At 35.5% G+C, this 26,486-nt stretch overlaps 1 protein-coding gene across 3 annotated transcripts in view; it reads right to left on the minus strand.

Moving 5' to 3' along the window:
- The window catches only part of RNF130 (ring finger protein 130), a 131,133-nt gene that overhangs the window by 68,270 nt on the left and 36,377 nt on the right, over positions 1-26,486 (minus strand). For all 3 annotated transcript variants that reach the window (XM_074212194.1, XM_074212192.1, XM_074212193.1), the window contains exon 2: positions 26,156-26,350. In XM_074212194.1, the coding sequence (XP_074068295.1) occupies positions 26,156-26,350 (195 nt within the window). The remainder of the gene's footprint in view (positions 1-26,155; positions 26,351-26,486) is intronic.

Genomic DNA, 26,486 nt, shown 5'->3' on the forward strand with positions numbered 1-26,486 from the left:
CAACACAAAACCTCACAATCATCACCTTCTCTATACTTTTACACAGTCCTACTTTAGTTCAGATCCTCATCATCTCTTATCTGGGCTATTCCAACAGATAACTCTTAAATCATAAAATCATTCTCCACATAACTGCCAAAGCAATTTTCCTAAAACTGTCAATATAACTCCTATGCCTCCTTATTTCTTCTAGGATTAAATAAACTTTTAATTATATATAAAGTTTTTACAACCTGCTCTTTTTCTTCAGTCCTCTTATACATTATTGCCCTATATACATTCTATGATTTAGTCACACTAATCTGAAATTTACTGTTCTTTACAACACTCCATCTCTTTTTCCATGTCTTTGCACTAGCTTATGCTCCCAAATGTTCTCTCTTGTCTTCCATCACTTAGTATTCCTTCTTTCCTTCAAGTCTCAATGAAAGGAATACTTTTTGCATGAGGCTATTCCTGGTTCTTCCAAGCTGCTAGTGATAGCCCATCCAAGGTTACCGTGTATTGGTTTTTATGTATCTTGTATATACATACATTTTTATGAATATGTATACACATATATGTAAACATTGTCTCCTCTAGTTAATTGAATAAACACTCCTTCAAGGCAAGATTTGTTTGCTTTTGTTTTCTTCTCTATTTAATCAATCAATAAGCACTGGGAATGGGAATACAAATTCAAAAAATAAAGAAATTAAGTCCAAGACTTTTCTTTTATGATCCCTCACAAAAATATTATTTTAAAATCTATTTAACTCATCATTTTATAAAGTGTTGATTATAGAAGTGAAATGGGATGCTGCATTTTCAATAAAGGGAGAATTCTAACTCAGTAATTTCAGTCAAGAAGATGAGAATAAAGAACCAAGGAGTACAACAGAGTATATCTATACTGTTACTAATTACAATAATAAAAATTATTAGTACAGTTAACTGCACTGGTAGAAGAAAGTAAAATGGTCTGTTTCAGAGTGATTCAGCTTAGAAAATAATAGCTAAAAAAGGTTATTTCTTCTTTCTGAGGAAAAATGGGAAATTAAAAAGTAATTTAAGTCCCTATGTATGAAGGATCTTGTAAGGGGCTACGCTAACAATCACATAAGAAAATATAATTTTAGTGGAGACTAGAAATGGCTGTGAGCTCTATCTTAGAGCAGAAAATTTGAACATGTTATATCAGAGAATTAAATACTTAGAAACATTACAAAGTCAAATTTTTTGTGCAGTATTAAAACCACTATGACCTACCACATTAATGTAGCTATAAATTCTTACATTTAGATATGATAGTTCTGCAATCATAATTGATATGATAATTTTGGCAATGAGGTAAAATAGGATAATGCTGGATTGCTTCTAAGTAATCATATTTTAATGGCAATTATCAAAATAAAATGTTAATTCGCTCAAGAGAAAAATTAGATGATGCATGGTCAATGACTTTTTTTGTTTCTAATTCCTCTTTAAAATGTTTGCCCATTGCTAAAACCCTTTGAGGTACCAGGCAAAGGTAATGGTTTCAAATTTTTAAAAACTCATATGCAAGAGCAAGTGATCATTCTGTTTAGCTTCAGAGGACATTTCTAGGAACAATAAGGGGGAGGGAATAGGGAAAGAAGTAACAGGTTGCTAGATTTTGACTAAACCTGGAGTTAATGACCAATTTTTAGAGCTATCCAAAAGTAGAATATTATATATTGAACTCCTTTAAAAGAGATGTGTTCAAGCCCAGGGCCATAAAAAATATCTTATCAAAGATGGGTTGAAGAAGGTATTTTGTATTCTGTACTCAACCTTGGAGAGAAATGTATAGAAAAATGTTCAGTTCTAGGTAACACATTTTAGGAAGGACATAAACAAGCTGGAGAAGGGGTCAGAAAGGGACAAAGATAACAGTGAGAAGACTCAAAATTGTCCTATGATGATTGGTTAAAAGAATTAAGGATGGGGTGGGGCCAAGATGGTGACAAGAGAGATCCTATCTTAGGCGCTCTCTCATAAAACTTACAAACTAAGGACTCTAACTAAAATTTCCAGAGATAGAATAAACAGAGGGACCCAGTGAGGCAGTTCTCCTACTCAAAGTAACCTGGAAAAGAGTGGAAAGGTTCTGTTCCCTGGGGTTGGAGGGGTAGCCTGCAGAGCGAAAGAACTTCAGCCTCCTGGAGGCAGCTCCAGGGTGCTGGGAGCCATGGCTCATAGCAGCAGGGGTGTTTCCTGACCTACGCCCCGGGGAGCACTGGGCACAACTTGGGGGAACAGCGGGGGACCTCTGCCAGAGTGAGCACTTGAAGCCCAGCCCTCAGGGCACACAGCCAGCAACATGGTCAAGTGGCAGCCCAGATCCAGGAACAGGAAACAGAAGGAGGTAAGCAGGAGCACCCAGGGCATGAGTGCTCTGAGCCTAGGAAGGGAGCAGAGAGACTGCCCAGCTCTGTCCTCTGTCCCTGGAACAGGACGCTGAGGTTCTGACCACATTCAGATCCTGATCACAGTCTAGGCCCCCCTATAGAACAGCAGGCCTCCCCCACCTCAGCCCTGTGGCAGAGGGGGGCGCTTATGGTCATCCACAGACCAGGAGAGAGGGCAGAGCCTCACACACTGAGATCCTTTTGGGAGTGTCCCAAAAGCTCAGGAAGCACCCCCAAAACAGGCTCAGGCTGGGAAAATGAGTAAACAGAGAAAAAACAGGAACACCACTAAGAAATATTTTGCCTGTGAGCCCAAGAAGGCTCAAAACACTCAATCTGAAGATGAGGAAGCACAAGCTCCTGCACCTAAAGACTCCAAGAAAAACAGAAATTGGGCTCAGGCTATGACAGAGCTCAAAAAAGACTTTGAAAATCAAATGAGGGAGTTAGAAGAAAAACTGGGGAAAAAAATGAGAGAGATGCAGGAAAAACATGAAAATGAAGTCAGCAGCTTAGTCAAGGAAATCCAAAAAATGCTCAAGAAAATAGTATGCTAAAAACCAGCTTAGGTCAAATGGATAAAACAGTTCAAAAAGTTATTGAGGAGAAGAATACTTTAAAAAGCAGAGTTGGCCAGATGGAAAAAGAAATAAGAAAGCTCTCTGAGGAAAACAAATCCTTCAGAAAAAGAATAGAACTCAGGGAGATTGATAAATTTATGAGAAATCAGGACTCAATACTTCAAAACCAAAAGAATGAGAAATTAGAAGAAAATGTGAAACATCTCACTGAAAAAACAACTGATATGGAAAACAGATTTAGGAAAGATAATTTAAAAATTATTGGAATACCTGAAAGTCATGATCAGGAAAAGAGCTTTGACATCATTTTCAAAGAATTACTACAGAAAAATTGCCCTGATATCCTAGAAGCAGAGGGCAAAATAGAAATGAAGAGAATCCACTGATCTCCCCAAGAAAGAGATCCAAACAAAACAACACCCAGGAATATTATAGCCAAGTTTCAGAACTCCCAAGTCAAAGAGAAACTATTATAAGCAGCCAGAAGGACACAATTCAAATATTGTGGAACTGCAATCAGGATCTCACAGGACTTAGCAGCAACTACATTAAAAGCTTGTAGGGCTTGGAATATAATATACTGGAAGGCAAAAGAGCTTAGAATACAACTGAGAATCAACTACCCAGCAAAACTGAATGTCCTCTTCCAGGGAAAAAGATGGACTTTCAATGAAGCAGGGGAATTTCAAATGTTCCTGTTGGAATGGCTAGAGCTGAACAGAAGGTTTGATCTTCAAATACAGGACTCAGGTGAATCATAGAGATTGGAGGAGAAGGGGAAAATATGAGGGACTTAATGATGATGAACTGCATGTATTCCTGTATAGAAAAATGACACTGATATAATACTCATATGAACCTTCTCAATTAACAGAACAAGTAGAAGGAGCTTTTATAGATGAAGCACAGGAGAAAGCTGAATTTGAAGATAAAATATGGTATAAAAATGGAGTCAATAGAAAAAAGGGAAATGTAATGGGAGAAAGAAAAAGGAGAGAGGGAATAGGCCAAGATATTTCATATAATAAGATTTTTTTTTATTACAATGAGCTATTGCAATGATATGGAAGGGGGGAAGGCAAGGGGGAATGAGGGAATCTTTGCTCTCATCAGAGGTGACTAGGAGAGGAAACAGCATATATACTCAATGGGGTATAGATATCTGGAGTAAGAAGGGGTGGGGCAGGGGGAAGGGGTGGGGACGTGAATGATGGAGGAGAGGATGGACCATGGGGGGAGAGTGGTCAGATATAACACATTTTCTTTTTTACTTCTTGCAAGGGGCTGGGATTGGATGGGACCACAGGGCCAGGTGGATGCTGGGCCTAAGGGGTGGTATGGGGGCTCGGGGCCTCTTGGCCCTAGGGTCAGGGAACTGTCTGCTGCACCACTCAGCTACCCTACAGCAGAATCAGAGTGAAAGGAGAGAGGAAATATAGTACATGGTAGTGGAGAAATATGAAAGGAGGGAGTTGTGATCAACAATGGCAATGGTGGAAAAATATGGAAGTAACTTGTGATGGACTTATCCTAAAGAATGTGATCCACCTGTGACAGAGTTAGTGGTGTTGGAACACAGACTGAAACACATTTATTATTATTATTATTATTATTATTATTATTTTGGGGGGTGCAGGGCAAATGGGGCTGGGTAGCCTGCCTGAGGCCACATATCAGGGTGATTTGTTGGGTGTCTGAGGCTGCATTTGGACCCAGGTGCTCCTGGCTCAAGGGTCAGTGCTCTGTCCACCATCTAACTGCCCCCTACTATTATTACTATTTTATTTTATTTTGGGTCTTTTTTTCTTTTTGGGGGGTTTTTGCAGGGCAGTGGGGTTGGGGTGGCTTGCATGTCACACAGCTGGATGATTGTTGGGTGTACGGGGCTGGATGTGGGCTCGGGTGCTCCTGGCTCCAGGGCTGGTGTTCCATCCACTGCGGCACCTGGTCAAACCTACAATTATTACTATTATTTTTTTAATTTTAATTTTACTTTTTTTTCCTCTCCCCTTTACTTTATTGCTCAAGTAAATCTATATTTTTTTGGGGGAGGGGGTATTTTGTTTATTCTTAAACAAGAATATTTTATTAATGTATAAAAAACATTATTTGTACAAAATGAGAATAAATAAATACTAAATAAAAGAAAAAAGAATTAAGGATATTCAGTCTTCAGAAGAAAAGTTAAATAATGGGTTGTAGAAGGAGAATCCAGATTAATATAAGAAAAAAAAATCTAATTGATCAAAATGATAAATACATCACTGGAGCAGCTAGGTGGCCCAGTGGATAGAGCACCAGCTCTGGAGTCAGGAAGACCTGAGTTCAAATTCGGCTTCAGACATTTAATAATTCCCTAGCTGTGTGACCTTGGGCATATCACTTAATCCCATTGCTTTAAATAAATGAAATAAAAAGGCCTTCAAGCAGAGAGTAGATATTACTTGTTAGGAATAGTCTAGAATAATTTTTGTTCAGGTAATCTTTGGTCTAGGTGATCTATCAACTCAGTGTCAAGGAAATTTTGTGATTCCTTGATTACAGTGCCAATTTGAGGCATAATATCAATTTTAAAATCATTTGCAAATAGGAGCATGTGGGAAAATGTCATTGAAAAAAATTCTTCTGTTTGGACTCTGCATGAGAATCTCTGTAACCCTGGCAAATCCCTTATTTAAGCATATGTCTTCCTGTTTTATGACTGGTTTAGTGTTAATTCTCTGCAGGTTGTCTCCGTTATTACACCTGTCACAGACTTTGGTATGATTGGAATGAATTTGTGGTTCTTTTTGTTTAAGGAGAATGTTGGAAGCTACATTTTGTCCAAAGTCAAACACACTTTTAACATCCAGAACAATAGAACTCTTATATTTTCTATACCTTTTACTATTAATAGAAACACTCTTTTAAAAAAGTTTTCTCTATTTTTTTTTTTTTGATAGCTGTGGTGACAGGAAATGAAAGAATAGGTAAAAACAGTTTGTCAATTCTGTGGAACTATTCCTTCCTCCTCTATATATATTTGTTGAGGTCCAGGTACTTTAACTACTTTAGATAGTTATTAGATGATATATCTACTAATGAAAGCCTGAGTCCAACTATGATGGCTCCACTACTGTTACTAATAAAAAATACAGAAAACAGATCAAGGAAAATAATTTAAGAATCACTGAACTACCTGAAAGCCACATTCAAGAAAAGAGCTTGGATATCATATTTCAAAAGATCATAAAAGAAAATGGTCACATCCATTAAACCAGAGGGCAAAGTGAAAATAGTAAGAATCTACCAGTCATTTTAGGAAATAAATTCCAGAAGGAAAACTCCCAGACACATCACAGAAAAAATCCAAGGCTCCTAGGTCAGAGAAAATAGTTAATTAAGCCAGGAATAAAAATTTCAAGCAATAAAAAGGAAAAACCATGATCTATATTATTTAAAAGTTACTACTTCAAAGGAGGTAGAGCTTGGAACACAATGTTCCAAAAGCAAAAGACATACAGACTTACAACCAAGAATAAGTTACCAGTAAAACTGAATTCAATCTTACTGGGGGGTGGGGAATAGAATTTCAATAAGATAATGGATTTCAGATTATTCCTTATAAAAAATGAACTGAGTAAATCAATCTGAATGACAATTACTAAAAACCAAGGATTAAATACAAAGTAAATACAAAGTCAAGAGAAAAATAAAAAAAGCTAAATTCAAATGAGCAATTGAAAGGAACATAACAAAGATGAAATATTAGTATTCTAATATGAGGAGAAAAAAATTGTACTTTCAGAACCCTAGTGGAATTAGGGGTTATTGAAAGACTTAGAAGCATTTTAATGGGAGGGGAAAGACTAAGAAGAGAAGGAGGACAGGAAAGGAAACTTATCTTAATCATGTATTACCTGGAATAAGTGAAGAAACTAAGAAGATGGTGGGAGAAATATTTGACAATTGAACTGAACTTTCATCTAAACTGATCAAAGTAGAGTAAAATATCCAATACAAAGATGGGTAGAGAAATACATAAAATTCAACTCAGAAATAAGAGAATATGTAGGGGGCAAGAATGGGGGGAAAAGGTAAAGACATATCAAGGAAGGGTTTAGTCAAAAGTAAAACAAACTCTAGCCCTAAGGATGGATTATGAAGAGGGGTTTAAAAGGAAAAAAAGAAATGTCTATCAGTGATTAAGCTCTGGGCAGATAAAGAGCAGGGGGCTTTTTTTATTTTTTCAATTACATGCAAAGATATTTTTTAACATTCATCTTTTTTTTTTAGGTTTTGAGTTCTATATTTTTCTACCTAGCTCTTCTCACCCTTCCCTCCCCATAACAGGGTCTCTCTTCTCTCCCTTTGTAAGGAAACATCAGGGAGCAAAGAGTAAAAAAAGAAGGGGGAAAATTTAAAAGAACAGGATGGAGTGAAAAAGATCAATGAGAATAAGTATGACTGTGAATAGGGTGAACTCACCTATAAAATAAGGGGACAGCAGAGTGTATTCAGAAAGCAGAATCCAATAATAAGTTGTTTATTTAAAAAAAGCCCAAACATTTGACATTTTTTTAAAAAAAGGAAGCAGAAGAAGCAATCAGAAAACAGCAAAAATAAACTCAAAAAAGATACAAAGGGAACTTATATTATGCTGAACAGTACCATAGAAAATGAATATCAGTACTTAACATATATAAAGCAATAGCCCGGTATCTAAATAATTAAAGAAAAAGCTAAATTATAGGGGGAAATAGTAAAACAATAGTATGTAGTCCTTTCAAACTTAAGACTAACAACAAAAAGCAATTTTAAAAAGTCAACAGAATTTTAGAAGTTACATATGACAGGCCTTCTACAATTATTAAATTAACATTTATTAAGCACCAACTATGTGCCAGGTCATACATGTGTTTTATAACTATCATCTCATTTGAATGAATGAGAACAGAAAGAAATACATATATTTACATAACTTTACAAAAACTTACCATGTATTAAGACCAAAAAACAAACAAAAACTTTTGCTAATGCAGAAAAACAAGGATGGAAAGACCTTTATCAAAGAAATGTTAAATAAAGATTTCCCTCCTAGTTAACTGTTTCCCTTCTAATTTTAGATGTACTGGTTTTATTTGAGCAAAACCTTTTTAAATTTAATCAAAAGTGTCCATGTTTTGTGATCCTCTATCCCTTGTTTGGTTATGAAATTCCCTTTTATTCATAGCTATTAAAGGCACTTTCTTGCTTTTTTCAGATCTTTTACAGTTAAGTAATGTACTAATTTATCTTGGCATTTAGTAAGAATGACATTTTATACCTAATTTTTGCCAGGCTACTTTTCAGTTTTCCCAGTAGATTTATTGAAAATTGAGATCTTACATCAGGAGTTGCCAACTTAGGGTATTAAACTATATGGTACTAAATAAAAAATAAAATTTATTTTTCAATACATTGTGTACTTAATCTGTTTGACTGATTTGTCTGTTTTTTAAATCAGTAACAAATCATTCTGATGATTGCTTCTTAATTATTTTGAATAGAATTTCACTTTTAGCTCTTCCTGCTGTGCTATGTTGGTAATATAAAGAAATTCTGATGATTTATGTGGTTTCTTAAAAAAAATACCCTCTAACTTTGTTGAAATTGTTTCCATTAATTTTTTTTTGAGTTCACTGTATAAACCATTAGTCACAGTCTTTTATCTAACTGCACAAAATGTTGGCCCTTAATTTTTAGTAATTACCATTCAGATTAAGAAAAGGTCATTTATTCCTAACTTTCTAATTTTTTAAAAACAGAAATGGATGTTGGAGTGTCAAAATGTTCATCACATACTGATATACTCACATGAGTTTTATTATTGAATGACCTATGATGCCTACAGTTTTCCTTATAGTAAACCAATTCTACATGCTTGATAGAAATTCAACCTGGTCATAGTGAAAATATATTTAATGTGTTGTATCCTTTTTGCTAACATTCTATTTAATATTTTTGCATCAATTTAAAAAAAGAAAACTGGACTATGGTTTTTATCTTCTTCATCATTGTTTCTCCTTGGTTTAAGTGTGAAGAGCATCTCTATCAAAGAAATGGTTTGAAAACCCTTTACTTCCAGTTTTTGCAGTTTATATAATACTGGGATTAATATTTCCTTGAATGTGTAATAGAACTTACATGCAAATCTATGTGGTCCTGTTCCTCCAACCCCCAATGAAGTTTATGACTTTTTTCTTTTTTCTGATATTGAATTATTTAAATAATGAATTTCTTGTTCTGTTAAACTGAGTAGCTTAGATATTTAAAAAAATTTTTTTACATTTAAGGCAATGGGGTTAAGTGACTTGTTCAAGCTCACATAGCTAGGTAATTATTAAGTGTCTGAGGTCACATTTGAACTGAGGTCCTACTGACTCCACTGTGCCACCTAGCTGCCCTTACCTTAGATATTTTTGGAAATATTCACTGCATCCAATTTATCTGTTTTAAGGCATATTATTAGGCAAAATAATTTTTGATAATTTCATTTTCAACTGCTATGAATTCCTTTTCATTTTTTGGATACCAACAGTTTGGTATTCTCTCTTTTAAAACTCAGGGGAGGTGATTACAATAATTATTATTAATTTATAAGTTAAAAAATACCTCTAAGTTTTGCCAAAATAAAGGGTTTTTTTTCTGTTTTTGCATTCAATTTTTTTAAACTCTTCTTTGATTTTTGGATTTCTAATTTGAAGTTTATTTATTGCTTTCTTTTTTATCTTTTGCTTCCCTAGTTTTTAGCTATATGACAGATTAATTTATCTATACTTTATTTTGTGATGAAAAAATTTAGAGACAAATTTTTCCCTTTAAGGACTGCTTTAGCTACAGCTCATAAGTCATGAAACATTGACTCCACATTGTAATTTTCTTCCATGAAATCTGTTGTTTCTAAGATTTATTCTTTGATCAGTTTCTTGTATTTTTTGATTTTCTTTTTTATTAATTTTACTTTTTTATTTATACATTACTAAAATAGTCTTGTTGTGAGTAAACATAATCAATCCCCTCTCCCCCCACAAAAATAAAAAATCTCACAAGAAATAAACTGAAAGAGAAAAAAATGTACTTCAGTCTCTGTTCTGATACTATCAGCTCTGTCTTGTGCTGGATAGTCCATCAGAGAAGTTACTTCCACAGTTGATGCTGCTGATTGTAATTCCCTCCATCCATTTCTCCCCACTACCAATAATTGTACTTTCTATTTTCACTCTGTCCCTCATCAAAAGTGTGCTGTGGGACAGCCAAGTGGCACAGCAGACAGACCCCAGGGCCAAAAGGCCCCAAGCCTACATCCCACCCCAGAGACCCAGCACCCACCCCTCCCCATGTCCAGGACAGGCCATCCAGTCCCATTATCTTGCAAAAAATAAAAGTATTATATCTGACTATTCTCTCCCATAACATACTTTCTCACCTTGTCCCCTGCCTCCCCCCCGCCTTCCACCTGTCCCCTTTCTCTCATTTTTCTTCTAGATTTCTATGCCCTATTAAATATATATATATATATATATATATATATATATATATATATATATGTATGTATGTATGTATGTATGTATAATGTTGTTTCCTTTTTGAGCCATTTCTGATGAGAATGAGGCTTCCTCATCCCCCTCTCACCTTCCCCCTTCCATTGCAAAAGCTATTTCTTGACTCTTTTACATGAATTATCTTAGTCTATTCTGCCTCTCCTTTCTCCCAGTACATTTCCTTTTCACCCATTGACTCCATTTAAAAAATATATTATACCTTCAAATTCAGCTTTCTTTTATGTCTCAACTATAAAACCTCCTGCTAACTGCTCTAATAAATGAGAAGGCTCATATGAGTATTAACAGTATCATCTGCCCATGGAGAAATACACACAATTCAACACCATTAAATCCCTCATAATTTACCCTTCTTGTCCACCCTCTCTACGCTTCACCTGAGTCCTGTACTTGAAGATCAAACTTTCTGTTCAGCTCTGGTCATTTCAACAGGAACATCCGAAATTCCCCTGTTTTACTGAAAGTCCATCTTTTCCCTAGAAAGAGGATGTTCAGTTTTGCTGGGTAGTTGATTCTCGGCTGCATCCCAAGCTATTTTGCCTTCCAGAATATTATATTTCAAGCCCTATAAGCTCTTAAAATGGAGGCTGCTAAGTCCTGGGTAATCCTGACTGCAGCACCACAATATTTGAAATGTTTTGTTCTGGCTGCTTGTAGAATTTTCTCTTTGACTTGGGAGTTCTGGAACTTGGCTACAATATTCCTGGGTTATTTTTTTTTTTTGGATCTCTTCAGTAGGAGATTCCCTCAATTTCTATTTTACCCAATGCTTCTAGGATATCAGCATAATTTTCCTGTAGACATTCTTTACAAATGAAGTCAAGGCTCTTTTCCTGATCATGACTTTCAACTAGCCCAATAATTTTTAAATTGTCTCTCCTGTTTCTGTTTTCCAGATATGTTGTTTTTTTCAATATTTCACATTTTCTTCTAGTTTTTCATTCTTTTGATATTGTTTTATTGTGTCTTGATTCCTCATAAAGTCATCAGCTTCCTTTAACTCCATTCCACATGTGAAGGATTTGTTTTCTTCAGAGAGCTTTCTTATCTCCTTTACCATATGGCCAAATCTGCTTTTTAAGGTATTTTCTCCTCATTAAATACTTTTGGAACTTTTTTTTTTATCCATTTGACCTAAACTAATTTTTAGTACATTATTGTCTTCAGCTTTTTTTTGGATCTCCTTGACTAAGCTATTAACTTGGTTCTCATGTTTTTCCTGTATCTCCCTCATTTCTCTTCTCAATTTTTCCTCTCTCTCCCTTCCCTGATTTTCAAAATCTTTTAGGATTTTTTTTGCAAGGCAAATGGGGTTAAGTGGCTTACCCAGGGCCACACAGCTAGGTAATTATTAAGTTTCAGAGGCCAGATCTGAACTCAGGTTGTCCTGACTCCAGGGCCGGTGCTCTATCTACTGCACCACCTAGCCACCCCAATTTTCAAAATCTTTTGTGAGCTCTGAAATAGTCTAAGACCAACTTCTATATTTCTTGGAGTCTTTAGTTGCAGAAGTTGGAACTTTCTCATCCTCTGAGTGTGTGTTTTGATCCTCCATGGGACTAAAGTAATTGTCTGTGGTCAAGTTCCTTTTTTTTCTGTTTATTCATTTCCTCAGCTTTTGGTCTAGTTTGGGGTGCTTCCTAAGCTTTTGAGAATTATTGGGACACCCCCACAAGGATCTCAGTTCCTTCAAGGTCTTACGTGAGGCTCTCTGATTGCTCTCCTGCCTATGCTGTGGTTTGTGGATGGCAATGGGGACTCCCAGACTGTGACTAGGGCCTGATTATGGATAAAGCATAAGAGTCCAGGGCCAGAGGAGAGACCTCAACAGTCTCCCTCCACTCCCTTACCTTCCATGGACTGAACACTCTGGTCATAGCTGCCAGGTGGCTTGCTACTGGGAGGCTCTGTGCACCTGTTTCTGTTTTCTGGGATATGGGCTATGCTGAGGGCATGTTGGTGGCTGTGGCTGTATTGAGGGCCCTGCTGGCTCCCACACACTCTGGCAGAGGTTACCCCACTGATCTTCCAAGTTGTACTTGGTGTTCCCTGGGTTGCCAGGTCAGAAAACTGCTTCTGCTGCTGGGAGCCAGCACTCCCTGGGACCCAGGCCCCCAGGTGCACAGTGGGCTGTTCCCAGAAAACTGGAGCTCATTCTATCCAGTGCGATAATCTTAGCTGCACTGCTGCTCCTCCACCCCTGTGAAACAGTTTCCCCATGATTTTCCAGGCTACCTTGAACTGGAGAATTGCCTCATTGGATCTTGTGGGCTCTGTCTCTCGAAAATTTAGTTAGAGCCATAATTTTAAGGTTTTGGGAATATTTTTGAGAGAACTATGAAAGGCTATTCTTCACATCACTATCTTGGTTTCATCCCCCTTTTTGATCAATTTCTTTAGGATTAAACTAGTTTCCAATTGTTTTTTTAAATTAATTTACTTTCACATTATTAGAAGAGTGGAAAAGTGGAAAAGTAAACATAATCCTCCCTCCCTCTACAAAGACAGAGAAACGTCAAGAAAAATAAAGTGAGAGAGAAAAAAAGTGTTCTTCAGTATGTGTTCAGATACCATCAGCTCTGTCTCTGGGATGGATTGGGTTCTTTATCATAAGTCTATCAGAGAAGTTGCTTCAATGTTTTTTCCCCACGGTTGCTATGGCTAGCTGTATTTCCTTTGATCCTATTCCTCCCCATCCCCATTTATTCTATTCTCTCTCTCTCTCCTTTCACCCCGTCCCTCCTCAAAAGTGTATTGTATCTGACTATCCTCTCCCACAATCTTCCCTCTCTTCTATCGCCTACAACCCCCTCCGCTCCCTCTGTACCTTTTCCCCCATCTTTTTCCCTCTCCTTTTTCCCTCTAGGGAAAGATAGATTTCTATCTATATCTTATTGAATATGTATGTTATTTCCTCTCTGAACTACTTCTCTTTTTTTAAGATTAATTTTATTTATTTATTTATTTTTAGGTTTTTTTGCAAGGCAGTGGGGTTAAGTGGCTTGCCCAAGGCCACACAGCTAGGTAATTATTAAGTGTCTGAGGCTGGATTTGAACTCAGGTACTCCTGACTCCAGGGCTGTTGCTCTATCCACTGCGCCTCCTAGCTGCCCCTTTGAACTACTTCTCTGATGAGAATGAAGGCTCATTCATTTCCCCTCCATGTTCCCCCTTTCCATTCCACTGCAAAAACTTTTTTCTTGACTCTTTTATGTGAAATATCTTAGCCCATTCTATTTCTCCTTTACCATTCTCCCAGTACATTCCTTTCTCATCTATTAACTCTTACTTATAATAATGTATTATATCTTCATATATAGCTTTCTCCTGTGTCTTGTCTATATATGCTCCTTCTAACTATTCTTACAAACGAGAAGGTTCATATGAGTTATCAGTATCATCTTTCTATGCAGGAATACATGCAGTTCAATATCATTAAATACCTTATAATTTGACCTCCCTGTTGTCCCGCTCTATATTTCACCTGAGTCCTGCACTTGAAGATCAAACTTACTGTTCAGCTCTGGCTGTTTCAACAGGAAAGTTTGAAAGTCCCCTATTTCATTGAATATACATCTTTTCCCCTGAAAGAGGATGTTCAGTTTTTTTGGGTACTTGATTCTTGATTGTAACTCAAAGCTCTTTTGCCTTCCAGAATATTTTATTACAAGCCCCATGAGTCTTTAATGTAGATGCTTCTAAATCCTGGGTGATTCTAATTGTAGCTCCATGATATTTATATTGTTTCTTTCTGGCTGCTTGTGATATTTTCTCTTTGACTTGGGAACTCTGGAATTAGGAACTTTTTATTTTGGGATCTCCTTCAAGAGGTGATTGATGGATTCCTTCCATTTCTATTTTACCTTCTTCTAGATATCAGGGCAGTTTTCCTGCAGAATTCATTAATAAAAGAAGTTTAGTTCTTTTCCTGGACATGACTTTTTGGGCAGCCCAATAATTTTTAACTTATCTCTCCTGGATCTGCTTTCCAGGTCAGTTGTTTTTCCAATGAGATATTTGGACTGCTTTTTCCATTTGACCTAAACTGGTTTTTAACCTATTGTTTTCTTCAGTGTTTTTTTTTGTATTTCCTTCACCAAGCTGATGACTTGTTTTTCAGTTTTCCTGCATCACTCTCATTTCTCTTTCCAATTTTTCCTCTACCCCCTTTACTTGATTTTCAAAATCTTTTTTGAGCTCTTCCTTAGCCTGAGACCAATTCATTTTTTCTTGCAGGTTTTGGATACAGAAACTTTGTCTTTGGCATCTTCTTAGTGTGTATTTTGACCCTCCATGGGAGGATTTATCTATGGTCATTATTCTTTTTCTTCTGTTGTTTGCTCTTTTCCCCAGCTTATGACTTGATTTTAACTCTTGTTAAGTTGGGGTGAAGGACATACTCCCAGGGTGAAGGACATACTTTACCAAGTTTTTGATGTTTATCTTTTTTTGGGTCACCCCTCCCAGGGACAATTCCTTCAAGGTCTTATGAGAGACTTAGACTGCTCTCTTGGTCTGTGCTCTGATCTATGGTCATCACAAGCTCCCTTCTGCCCTATAGCTGAGAGGGACCATATGGTAGTATGGGACCCCAGCTTTACCTGGATCTGAGTATGAGTATGACAACAGAGTCCTGCCCCAGGGATAGTGAGAGACCTCTGCAGCCTCCCTCAATTCCCTGTCTGTGGGCTAAGCCCTCTGGAAGCAGCTGCTGATTGCTTCCACAAGCCTGTTTCTGGCTCTTGGGGCAGGGCTGTGCTGAGGCCTGCAATGACCTGGGTTATATGTTCATCAAAATGGCACAAAACAATCTCAAAACTTCTGCTTTAAAGATATTCTGCTAGGCAGCTAGGTGGTGCAGTGGATAGAGCACCCGTCCTGGAGTCAGGGGTATCTGAGTTCAAATCAGGCCTCAGATACTTAACAATTACCTAGCTGTATGGCCTTGGGCAAGCCACTTAACCCCATTGCCTTGCAAAAAAACAAATAATGACATTCTGCTTTAAGAGGACACTTACATAAACAATTCAATGTATTAGTTCCTTCCAATTGACCAAATGTATTTACCTATATTTCTACTGACTTACATTTAAATTTGTTTTGTCATTTTTCTTCAAGAGCACCTGGAAGATCACTGTTTCTTTAAAGATCCATATTGTTCCTCTGTAGAATGATATCTTTTGGGTTTTTCTTGGTTATAAACCTTTATCTTTTGCCCTTTATATATATTTCAAGCTCTCTTCTTCTTCATAGTAGTGGATACTTGGTCTTAAATTATTCTGATTCTGGTTCTAGATTCCTGAACTAGGGTTTTTGAAGCATTTTCTCTTTTACCTAGAAGCATTTCAGCTATGGTATTCTTTGGAATTATCATTTTAATATATCTTATGTAAGTGGTCAATGAATTACTTCTACTTTCAATTTGTTCTCAAGTTCAAATAGATCTGAAGTTTCATTACAATTTCTTGAACTATGATGTACTGAGATCCAATGATTTGAATATCTTTCAACCTGTTTTCCTAGTCAGCTGTTTCTAGTATATACTTTTATTTGTATGTACCTTACATTTTCTTCTCTTTTTAATTGTCTGATTTTAATGTTTCTTACTATGCTTTCTGTTTGGCCTGTTTTAGTTATCAGCGAAAAGAAATGTTTGGGTAAGATTTATCACTTCTAATTCCCCTTATTTTTCTGTCTTCCCTTTCAGTTCAATTGAACATTATTTTTTCTATCTCTTGCTTAATTTCTTTCAACTACCCTTTTAGTTCTTATGGCCAAGATATTCTTGCCTGAGGTTCAACCTGAACTTGTGGAATTACTCTTAGACTTACTACTTGAGTTTCTCTCAATTTTGTATTATTTCTTCATTGCATTTCTTATTTTTTTCTATTTGCTCTCATCTACCACCTTTGTTTCTGAACAGTGGCTTTGTGTTTAGATCAGACTTCATATATAGAGTGGACAGCTTCTACTAGATCTTAAAAGCAGGGCTAAGATCAAGTCCCATTTTCTGTAGGAATTCCTGGGTTTTTACTAAATTACCTAGTAGCTTGACTTAGGTTTGATCTGAGTCTTTCTCCTTGCACAGGACCCAAAGCTGGAATTTGAACTGTTCCTTGCTGACAGGCCCAAACAAATACTATTGAGTGCACCTGCAATAGCCCTGATACAAAGTACCGGTGCTTGGAAACATTATTCTAAGTTATCTTTCCAAGGTGCTGACCTAAATTCAGCAGTGTTAGACTGAACCTGCTATGGTCATCCTGCTAGGGCTTCCTAATCTGGTTTCAGTGTGAACTACTTTGTTGTTAGTCTGGCCTTTTTCCTCTTTGCTTCTTTGTTTCTTCTGGCAGAAAAGTATAGAAACAAACTTAAAAAAGAAGGTTTTGGGGTCACTGGAGAGCTAGAGTATATATAGCTGGAGATAATGGTGTAGACAGAAATATGCCATGATTACCTAAAGACTTAACAAATTTTGGATGTTCTGAGATGACATGGATATTTATTTTCCTGATATGTTTTCTTTCCCTCTGGGTAGGTGGGAATACTAACATTATTAATCCTGAACAGCAAAGTTCAAAGTGACTCTTGCTGGCAAAATAAATTCCACTGTCTGCTAAGATGAAAACAGCTTACAGTGCCTCTGGGACCAGACTGAAAAAATTCCTAATGACTTTGCACTGCAATTAACATTCATTTAAACACCTTAGGGATTGATGCTTGCAATCTAACTACTTGCATGCTATGATAAAATAATCCAATGCACTGAGGAACACATGGAGACTGAGCAATAAATAAATTTTCATTTCTGGCAGTTTTTAGCAGGCTTCTCATAATTCTAGTAAAGCAACAGGATGGATCATTAATTACAAAGGGAATGGAGATTTTTTCCAGCTTCAATGACTTCAGACAAAAATGTGAAGCTACTACACTGATTATTTAAAAACTATCTCAGTATTTATTTCAAATGAGTTTTGTCTCTTTTAAGAGAATATTCTTGGGGGAATTAATTTAATAATGCTGACATTGCTTAAACCAATTTTAACATTCCTTGGGGGCATAGTATGTTCTATTCAAATCAGGAAAACCTAAGTTTGAGGGCTACTCAGACATTTACTAGCAATAATATGTCAATTATTATCTATCAGCCTTAATTTCTTTTTTTTTTTTTTAGGTTTTTGCAAGGCAAATGGGGTTAAGTGGCTTGCCCATGGCTACAAAGCTAGGTAATTATTAAGTGTCTGAGACTGGATTTGAACCCAGGTACTCCTGACTCCAGGGCTGGTGCTTTATCCACTGCGCCACCTAGCCGCCCTGAGCCTTAATTTCTTAAATTGAAAAGTGGGGATGATAATAGCCTCATATAAAGCATTTTGTAAATTGTAAAGAGTTATATAAAATTATAAAGAGTTATATAAATGCTAGTTATTTTTAACTACCTGAACTTGCCACAGATTTCTTCAATATCTCTCGGTAGTGGAGAATGTTTTTTTTTTTTTAATAGTTAAAATGCATTTTTAGCCAAGTCTGATGAATATGTTAGGTGATCAGCACAGACCCTTTTGGATTGAGATAAAGAAGTAATATGACTAAAAAATGATTCTCTTTCTGGTAAAATTTCCATATATGAATTCCAAAACCTTTTTTTTTTTTACTGTGGCAGTAGTACACTTTGCTGATTTATATTGTTGTTCAGTCTTGTCTGACTCTTCATTTGGAGTTTTCTTAGCAAAGACACTGGAGTGATTTTTCCTTTTCAGTTCATTTTTTAGATGAGGAAACAGACACAAATAGGGTTAGGTAACTTGCCTGGAGTCAAAGAGCTAGGAAATGTCTGAAAAATTTGAACTCAGTCTTTCTGACTCTGGTAATGGTGCTCTATCCACATTGCTACCTAGCTGCTCATATCTTGCTGATAACATCCCTATAAAGTGAGGTTCAGGACAGGATAGTATATTTCATGAATTTGTAAGGACACTCCTTTATCAATATATAGATCAAGTCTTATCAATATATAAATCCCAAATGTTTTGAGTTTAACCAGCAATAACAAATGAGGTGGTTACTTCCTCCATAGGCAAAGATTCATGCCCCACTCTCCTGCTTTTTAAGGCTTGAAGGAAACATTAAAAATGGAAGTTTCACTTCCAGGAATGTTACAGCCAAATTCCAAAACTCCCAAATCAAAGAGAAAATTCTAAAAGCTGCCAGAAACAAACAATTCAACTACCAAGGCTCCATATTCAGGATTACACAGGATCTGGCAGCATCTACATTAAGTGTTTGTAGGGTTTGCAATATGATATTCTGGAAGGCAAAAGATATCGGTTTAGAACTGAGAATCAACTACCCAGCAAAACTGAACATCCTCTTTCAGGGGAAAAGATGGACTTTCTTTTTTTAAGGTTTTTTTTTTTTTGCAAGGCAAATGGGTTAAGTGACTTGCCCAAGGCCACACAGCTAGGTAATTATTAAGTGTCTGAGGCTGGATTTGAACCCAGGTACTCCTGACTTCAGGATGGTGCTCTACCCATTATACCACCTAGCTGCTCAAAAAGATGGACTTTCAATGAAACAGGGGACTTTCAAGCTTTCCTACTGAAACAACCAGAGCTGAACAGAAAGTCTGTTCTCCAAGTACAGGACTCTGGTGAACCACAGAGGGGGTAGAGAAGGACTAACTATGAGGAACTTAATGATATTGAACTGTTTGTATTCCTGCATGGGAAGAAGATATTGATAACTCATATGAACTTTCTCATTTATAAGAGATGTTAGGAGTATATATATATATATATATATATATATATATATATATATATATATATAGACAAGACATAGGAAGGAGCAGAATATAATGGTATAATATAGTAAAAAGATGGAGTCAATGGGTGATAGAGGAAAGTACTGAGAGAAAAAAGGAAAGGAGATGAAGTAGAAGCTAAGAAATTTCACATAAGAGTCAAGAAAAAGCTTTTTCAATGGAGTGGAAAGGGGGAAGGCAAGGGGGAATGAGTGAGCCTTCATTCTCATCAGAAATGGCTCATAGAGGAAATAACATACACACTTAATGGGGTGAGGAAATCTATCTTACCCTAGAGAAAAATGAGAAGAAAGGGATGGGAGAAGGGGGAATGGGGGGGAGGGGATAATAGGTGATAGAAGAAAGGTAAGATCAAGGGAGAGATACAACACACTTTTGGACAGGGCCAGGATGAAAGGAGAGAGAGAATAGACTAAATGAGAGTGGGGAGGAATAGAGTGCAGGTATAGCTAGTAACATTTAATTTCTTTTTTTTTGACTGGTGGACTTATGATAAGGAAAGCAACTCACCCCAGAGACAGAGTCATTGGAATCTGAACACAGACTGAGGTACATTTTTTTTCCTCTCTATTCTTGAGGTTTCTCATCTTCTTGGGGGGGGTTATGTTTACTCTTATAACACATTCAATTTCGATCAATGTATAGCATGGAATCAATGTAAAGATTATCAGACTGCCTTCTATTGGGTGGAAGGGAAGTGAAGGTAGGAGAAAAATTGTAAAACTGTAAAATTGTAAAATTCAAAATTCAAAACCTTACAAAAAATGATAGATATTGCATATTGTATATATTGTATAATAGGAAGACAAATAAAATGTTAATTAAAAAAAGAGAAGTTTCAGTTACTTTTAATCTGACAGTTTTTTTCTATAAGACTAGACAGACTAAGGATGATTTATTTCATATATGAAAATAATTACCCCCAATTTGAACAGAAATTTTGGAGGTATCAGAACTACATGCCTCTCCTAATGATTGCTAGCCAAGTCCTTTCCACTTGAGCTTGGGCTAACACCTCCAATTCCTCCCCACAAGGAAACTGTCCCAAAACAACTCTGGTCTTTCCTTACTAGGTTTTAAATCTCCATGGCTCTACTTAGAAATTCAAGTCAGTTTACTTCACATATTTCCTTAAACTCCTCCCAGCCTCCAGTTATCCGTTATATATTATTTCCCTCTATTAAGACATAAGAGCAGCTAGGTGGTACAATGGATAAAGCACTAGTCCTGGAGTCAGGAGGACCTAAATTTAAATCCAGCCTTAGACACTTGATACTTAGTAGCTGTGTGGCCTTGGGCAAGTCACTTAGCCCCACTGCCATACCACCAAAAAACCAACAAAGAAATAAGGTCTCTGAGGGCAAGGACTGTTCAACCTGCTTTGTACCTGCAATGCTTAGAACAGAGCTAGGTATATAAATAAGCATGTAAATAAGCATAATAAATGTGAGTGTGAGCTTGCTCGCTCTCGCGCTCTCTCTCTCTCTCTCTCTCTCTCTCTCTCTCTCTTTCCCCTATATCACCTTTTCCTCCTCCTACAAAATTTAATGTTCTTAAGTATGGCCCATCATTCTAGACAACAAATATGATTCTATCACCTACAAATGTGAGAATCAGAGAAACAGAAAATGTGAAGCTGAAAGAGACCTCATAGATAGTTCAATGACATTATTTTGCAGATGAAGTCAACAAAAAAGTTGAGATTTTATAGGTAAGAGAAGAACAGGAACTTGAACCAATGTTTTCTGATTCTAAAGCTTTAAAAATTTTTTTTAACTATAATTTGTCAATTATGCATGTGTCATTCAATTAAGGAAGTTTTCAAGTAATGTGACACCTGGAGCTTCAGGAAAAACATAGCTAAAACTTTTACTTACTGTGTAGTGACAGTATATTTAATATATTGTCTTTTTTTTTAGGGTTGTTTTTTTTTTTGCAAGGCAAATGGGGTTAAGTGGCTTGCCCAAGGCTACACAGCTAGGTAATTATTAAGTGTCTGAGACCGGATTTTAACCCAGGTACTCCTGACTCCAAGGCTGATGCTTTATCCACTACGCCACCTAGCCACCCCTTAATATATTATCTTAACATAGTAATGTTATGAATAAATATCAGGCTCTGTTTGAGAAATAAAAAAATTCTTATAATTCTTATATATTCTTATAAGTCAGAAACAACGATGCTGGGGGACTACAGGTGTGGACTACTGCATAAAATGGCAGAGGAGGTTGGGGTTTGTTGGGTTAGCTACACTGTTTTCCTTCTCTCTTCTTAACTAGTTAAAGGAAGGAAAAGGGATATATTTTTAAATCAATGTAATGTAAGAAGAAAAGTTATCTATAGAAAATACAAATCAAAGAGTAAAATGAAATGAGCTTTATAAGTATGACATTCTACTATTCATTGATTTTCTTAACATATTCATGTTAAGAAAATAGGACAAAATTATTTCTCCTTCCTAAGGTTCCTCTATATTGTAAACTTACTTGAGTCTTTAAGTAGCAGATAAAAGGAATAATCTTTTCATACATTTTACAATCCTTTCATTTTTTTGGTAGTTTATAAAAAGCTAAGAACTTCTTAGTATAATGTCATTTCCCCTCCTTCAAAAACAAAACAAAATATAGCAGGTTTTCTATCCGAGGAACTTGGTAAAAAAGTTGATTTATTCTCTTAAGAGAGTCAGAACAATACTAAAAGGCACTAATATATTGGGTTACTAGCCTATAGGAATAGAAATGACATTATTGTGGAATACATATATTTTATTGTTTACTTCTCTGAATTATATATTTTGTTTTCTTTTCTAAATAAATGAAGAAAATACCTACAGACTCTACAAGAAACAACTGTAAAGAAATATACTTTCTTACAAATAAGGGAAGCTTACTCATCTAATAAAAGAAAGCTTTTATTTGAGGCAAATATATATTACTTTCCACTTTCCAAGAGCCAGTACAAAATGTTATCCTATAGTTTCCCCTTTGTCTTCCCCACAAGAAGGCATTAAAAATAATTTATTTTGCTAAGCTAAGGTAACATGCAAAACCACGAAATGAGCTGCCTTCCTGTCAATGATGTCACTAAGATTGTCGGGAAAGATGTCCTTTTTTCAACCAAAGGACATTAATAAGGATGAAAATCTAGCTTTTAAATCACTGTTAAAGGACTATGAGAAAAGTGTGAAAATTTTTATGTAAGAAATGTATATGAATTTTAAAATGTAAAACAGTGAACCATTTTAATGTCAATTTAATTTTTTTCAAACAAAAAAAAAAGCAATCAAATGACTCCATGAATGAGATAACAGTTGTTTTCACTATGCTGACAGAATACAAAATAAATGTATGGTATTGGGGGGTGGGTCTATTCTTATTGTTTTCTGGTAGTATTTTGACAACCTCAAGGTAGCACTTTCAGGGCTTTTATGGTTGGATAACTTGATTTGAGGCAATTAGGCTTTTCTGATTCTAGATTAAATTCTTGACATGATCTCAAAGGTCTCAGATGATTCCAAATACTATTTTCCAATGCAATCTATCTGTAATGCAGTTCTCAAAAGTTTTGTGACAAGTCAGCACAGATCTTTTGATGTTTTCTTTTAAAATTCTTTATATTCAAAGTATAAATTTCAATGGAAAATAAATGTGATGATCTATGAGTTCACTATCCAAAGCAACTTAAGGGAATACAAAATTATTTCTCCTTCCTAAGGTTCCACTATTTTGTAAACTTACTAGATTCACTAAAGTTGAAGTGATGTTTAAAATGGTTTGGGAATTCACATTTCAAAAGTTATCTCCAAGGTATTTACCAAAGCATTTCCTAGTTTCAATTATTACCTCAATCACTAAATGCCTTTAAGTTAAAGGTCAGAAGGTTGGGCCTCTTATTGGGAATATGGCAGATTGGAGTAGATGACCTCTGTTCTTCCAACTCAGATTCTGTAATTCAGTATCAAACATAGTCATCTTTCAGGGCCTAGCTCAAGTTCTACCTTGTCAATGAATTCCTCTCTGACAATCTCAATGCAGACAAGTCAAAACACAAGGCTCAAAAACTCCTGTGTGGCCCATACCAGATTAACTGGAAAATATTTAAAAAAATAAAAAAAAAATATAGTCTGCAATTATCCCAATACCACTACTATAAAGTACAATTAAGTTTTAGAATTCTGTACTTATCAAATTTACTAGAAGTTCTTGCTTCTCTATCATCTTATAGATAGAACACCCATTTTTTTCCTCCATTAATTTTATGTGATTTTTACCTCTCTAAGAACCTAAAATACAAGGAAATTACTTTTCCTTGGACATGGAAATTATATTTCTTGTATAGGCTACAGAGTGCCAATCAAAAGCACTAGCACAAAGTATTTAATCCATAATATGAACTGACTAAATGTTTTACTGAATCAAGCACAAGCAATTGTCTATTGTGAGCTAGGCATGGTGCCAGTTGTGGGGAATACATAAGAGCCTAGCCTTTAAGTTTATATCCTTATGGGGGATACTATGCACATACAAAGAAGTAAGGATAGAGACTGTGAACAGAACTTGAGGGTGGTTAAATGTCATCCTTTCTTGGAACATTGATTCAATGACTCCTCCTGAGTCCAGCTAGGGCTGGGGGTCAAGGGAGTTTTCAGTCACTCACTCATCAACTAGACAGCTCAGCTGAGCACTGGGACACTAGGGCGCATCAGGAAGGGCTTGGTCTGTGGCAGTTTTGGTCTGGAGAAGGACAGCAGCTGGGAAGCGGACAAGATACTACCAGCATAAGGTGGGCCCTAGCACTCTGATGGATGACTAGAAGGGATGTGGAATACAGTCTGGAATCAGCTTACATAGCACTTAATTTTCTGAAATAAAGGAAGCGTGCAAAAAGGGGAACAGAGAGACAAAGGAAAACAAAACAGCTAGCTATAAATAATAAAAAAAAAGGATTTTGTTGGTAATACTGATTTTAATAGTTTAATGGTTAAGAAAATATGTAAGACTCAGTATTTAAAAAAATTAGTCAGCTAAATAACTTATATGCTAATGATAAAAACAAATCAGTGTATGTGTTGCTTACTAACAAGAGTCCAAGGAATGAGCAAACTGTTTTTTTTTAGTTTATACATGGGACTTCATTACTCCTGCTACTTCTCTCTAGTCTCCAAAATAAGTAAATAACATTCTAAGAAGAAAACAACATTTTCTGACTGAGTTTTCTATCTTCTCTTAATTCATTTCTTGGACAGTTCATCTATCACATTCTCATGAACAAAAACATGTTTCATGCCTTGGAATAAAACAAGGTTCTGCATTTTTAGTTTTCTCTCAATACTTTCAAGAACATATATGCATTATTAAAATGAAACAAGCATATTTAACTATAGTTATTTTTAAAAATCATATATTTCAAAGCAGTGTGAGAACTAAACTGAAGAACAATTTTGAATTGATTTCAGACAAAAAAAATGCCACTTGTTAATCTAATCTTTAATTCCTAGTTTGGAATTAAAGCAGGTCACATTTTTTGTGACCATCATCAATAAACTAAATAAACCATTAAGATGAAATATCATTTTGTACAAGAAATTTAAAGGGGTAATATTTATAGTTCAGAAGATAATTGTCTAGAAATCTGAATATATGATTAATGTTCTTTTAATGTTAATACATATATATCTATATATGTGGATATTTATGTGTATGTGATTAAGTATACATATATAATACAAATATATATATATATGTATATATATATATATGTATATATATATATATATATACATATATATATATATATCTCCATGCTTAAATATCCTACGGGGTAGGTGGGAGGGAAAAAAACCCCCAATGCACAGCGAGAACAAAAGAAAACTTAGAAGGAAGTGAAGATAGATAATTTTGAACACAATGTGTAATATTTATTATAAAAATTTGCTGGACATCAAAATTTATTGATTTACATTACAAATCTTCTCTTATGTTTTACTGTGCACATAATTTTTTATTTTGCAAAAAAAGATTTAAAATTAAAATTTTTGTTTTTGAATATTTTTTTTTGAAATTTTGGAAAAATTTTTAAAAATCTATATACTACATAGTTTGAAAAAAAGAAACAATCCATCTTTTTTGCAGTACTTCAAGTAGTGGTAAAAGTACTAGATCTGGAGTCAAAGGATCTATATATCTGCAATCTGTGTGACACTGGACAGGTCACTTAAATGTTTGGAACTCAATTTCTTCAATTGTAAAATAAGACCAAGACTAAATGATTTCTAAGGTCTTCTAACTTTAAATTCTATAAAATTCTACAAGGGTAAAATTAAAAAATCATTAGAAAGTAAGTTTCAACATTGATCCTGGTAAAGAAACACCTTTTCCTCTCCATTCTGGCAGCCTACCAAATCCATGAATTACTCACCAAAATGGGCAAATGATTCTATTACAGGAAAAACCAAGCAACAGGAAAGACTAAGGACCCCAATCAACTTGAACACCAAAAAAATCAATAACATTTCCAGTTTTTAGGATCTGAATAAATACCTACAAAAAGAAAATATATATATACTACTTGATGACCAAACAATAACTATAACTAAATATATATTTATAAATGGAGGATTATGTTAAAAAATTTACATATGCTATATCTTAAACAGGGTAAGGTAAGGTACCAACAAGAATGATAAGGGAGAATGATTTGAGGTAGAGGGAAAGAGAAAACCATTTCTAAGGAGAAAACATTTCCATTTTTATTTACCTTGATGAGTCATGGTTACTGTCTCTTCATTAGATTTATTGTTATAGATGACTACAGCAATAGCATTGTGGAAAGCTGCCCGTGAAATTTTCTCTTTAAATGTACAATTTCCTCTCTGCAGCAAAGCAATCCATTGTTTGATGTCTGGTGGGACATGGAAACGTGTTTGAGGATCACAGCCCAGATGATCTGCAACTTAAAAAAAAAACACATTTCAAAGATTTGGTCAAAGTATAAAATGAAATGAGTCTTTTTCTGGCCAAAGTGACTACTCAATAAACCACTTTCTGAAGATTCTAGAATGGAAACCAAAAATTAAATAAATTTCTGG

The sequence above is a fragment of the Macrotis lagotis genome, chromosome 1 (genome assembly GCF_037893015.1).
Source record: "Macrotis lagotis isolate mMagLag1 chromosome 1, bilby.v1.9.chrom.fasta, whole genome shotgun sequence".
Lineage (NCBI taxonomy): Eukaryota > Metazoa > Chordata > Mammalia > Peramelemorphia > Peramelidae > Macrotis > Macrotis lagotis.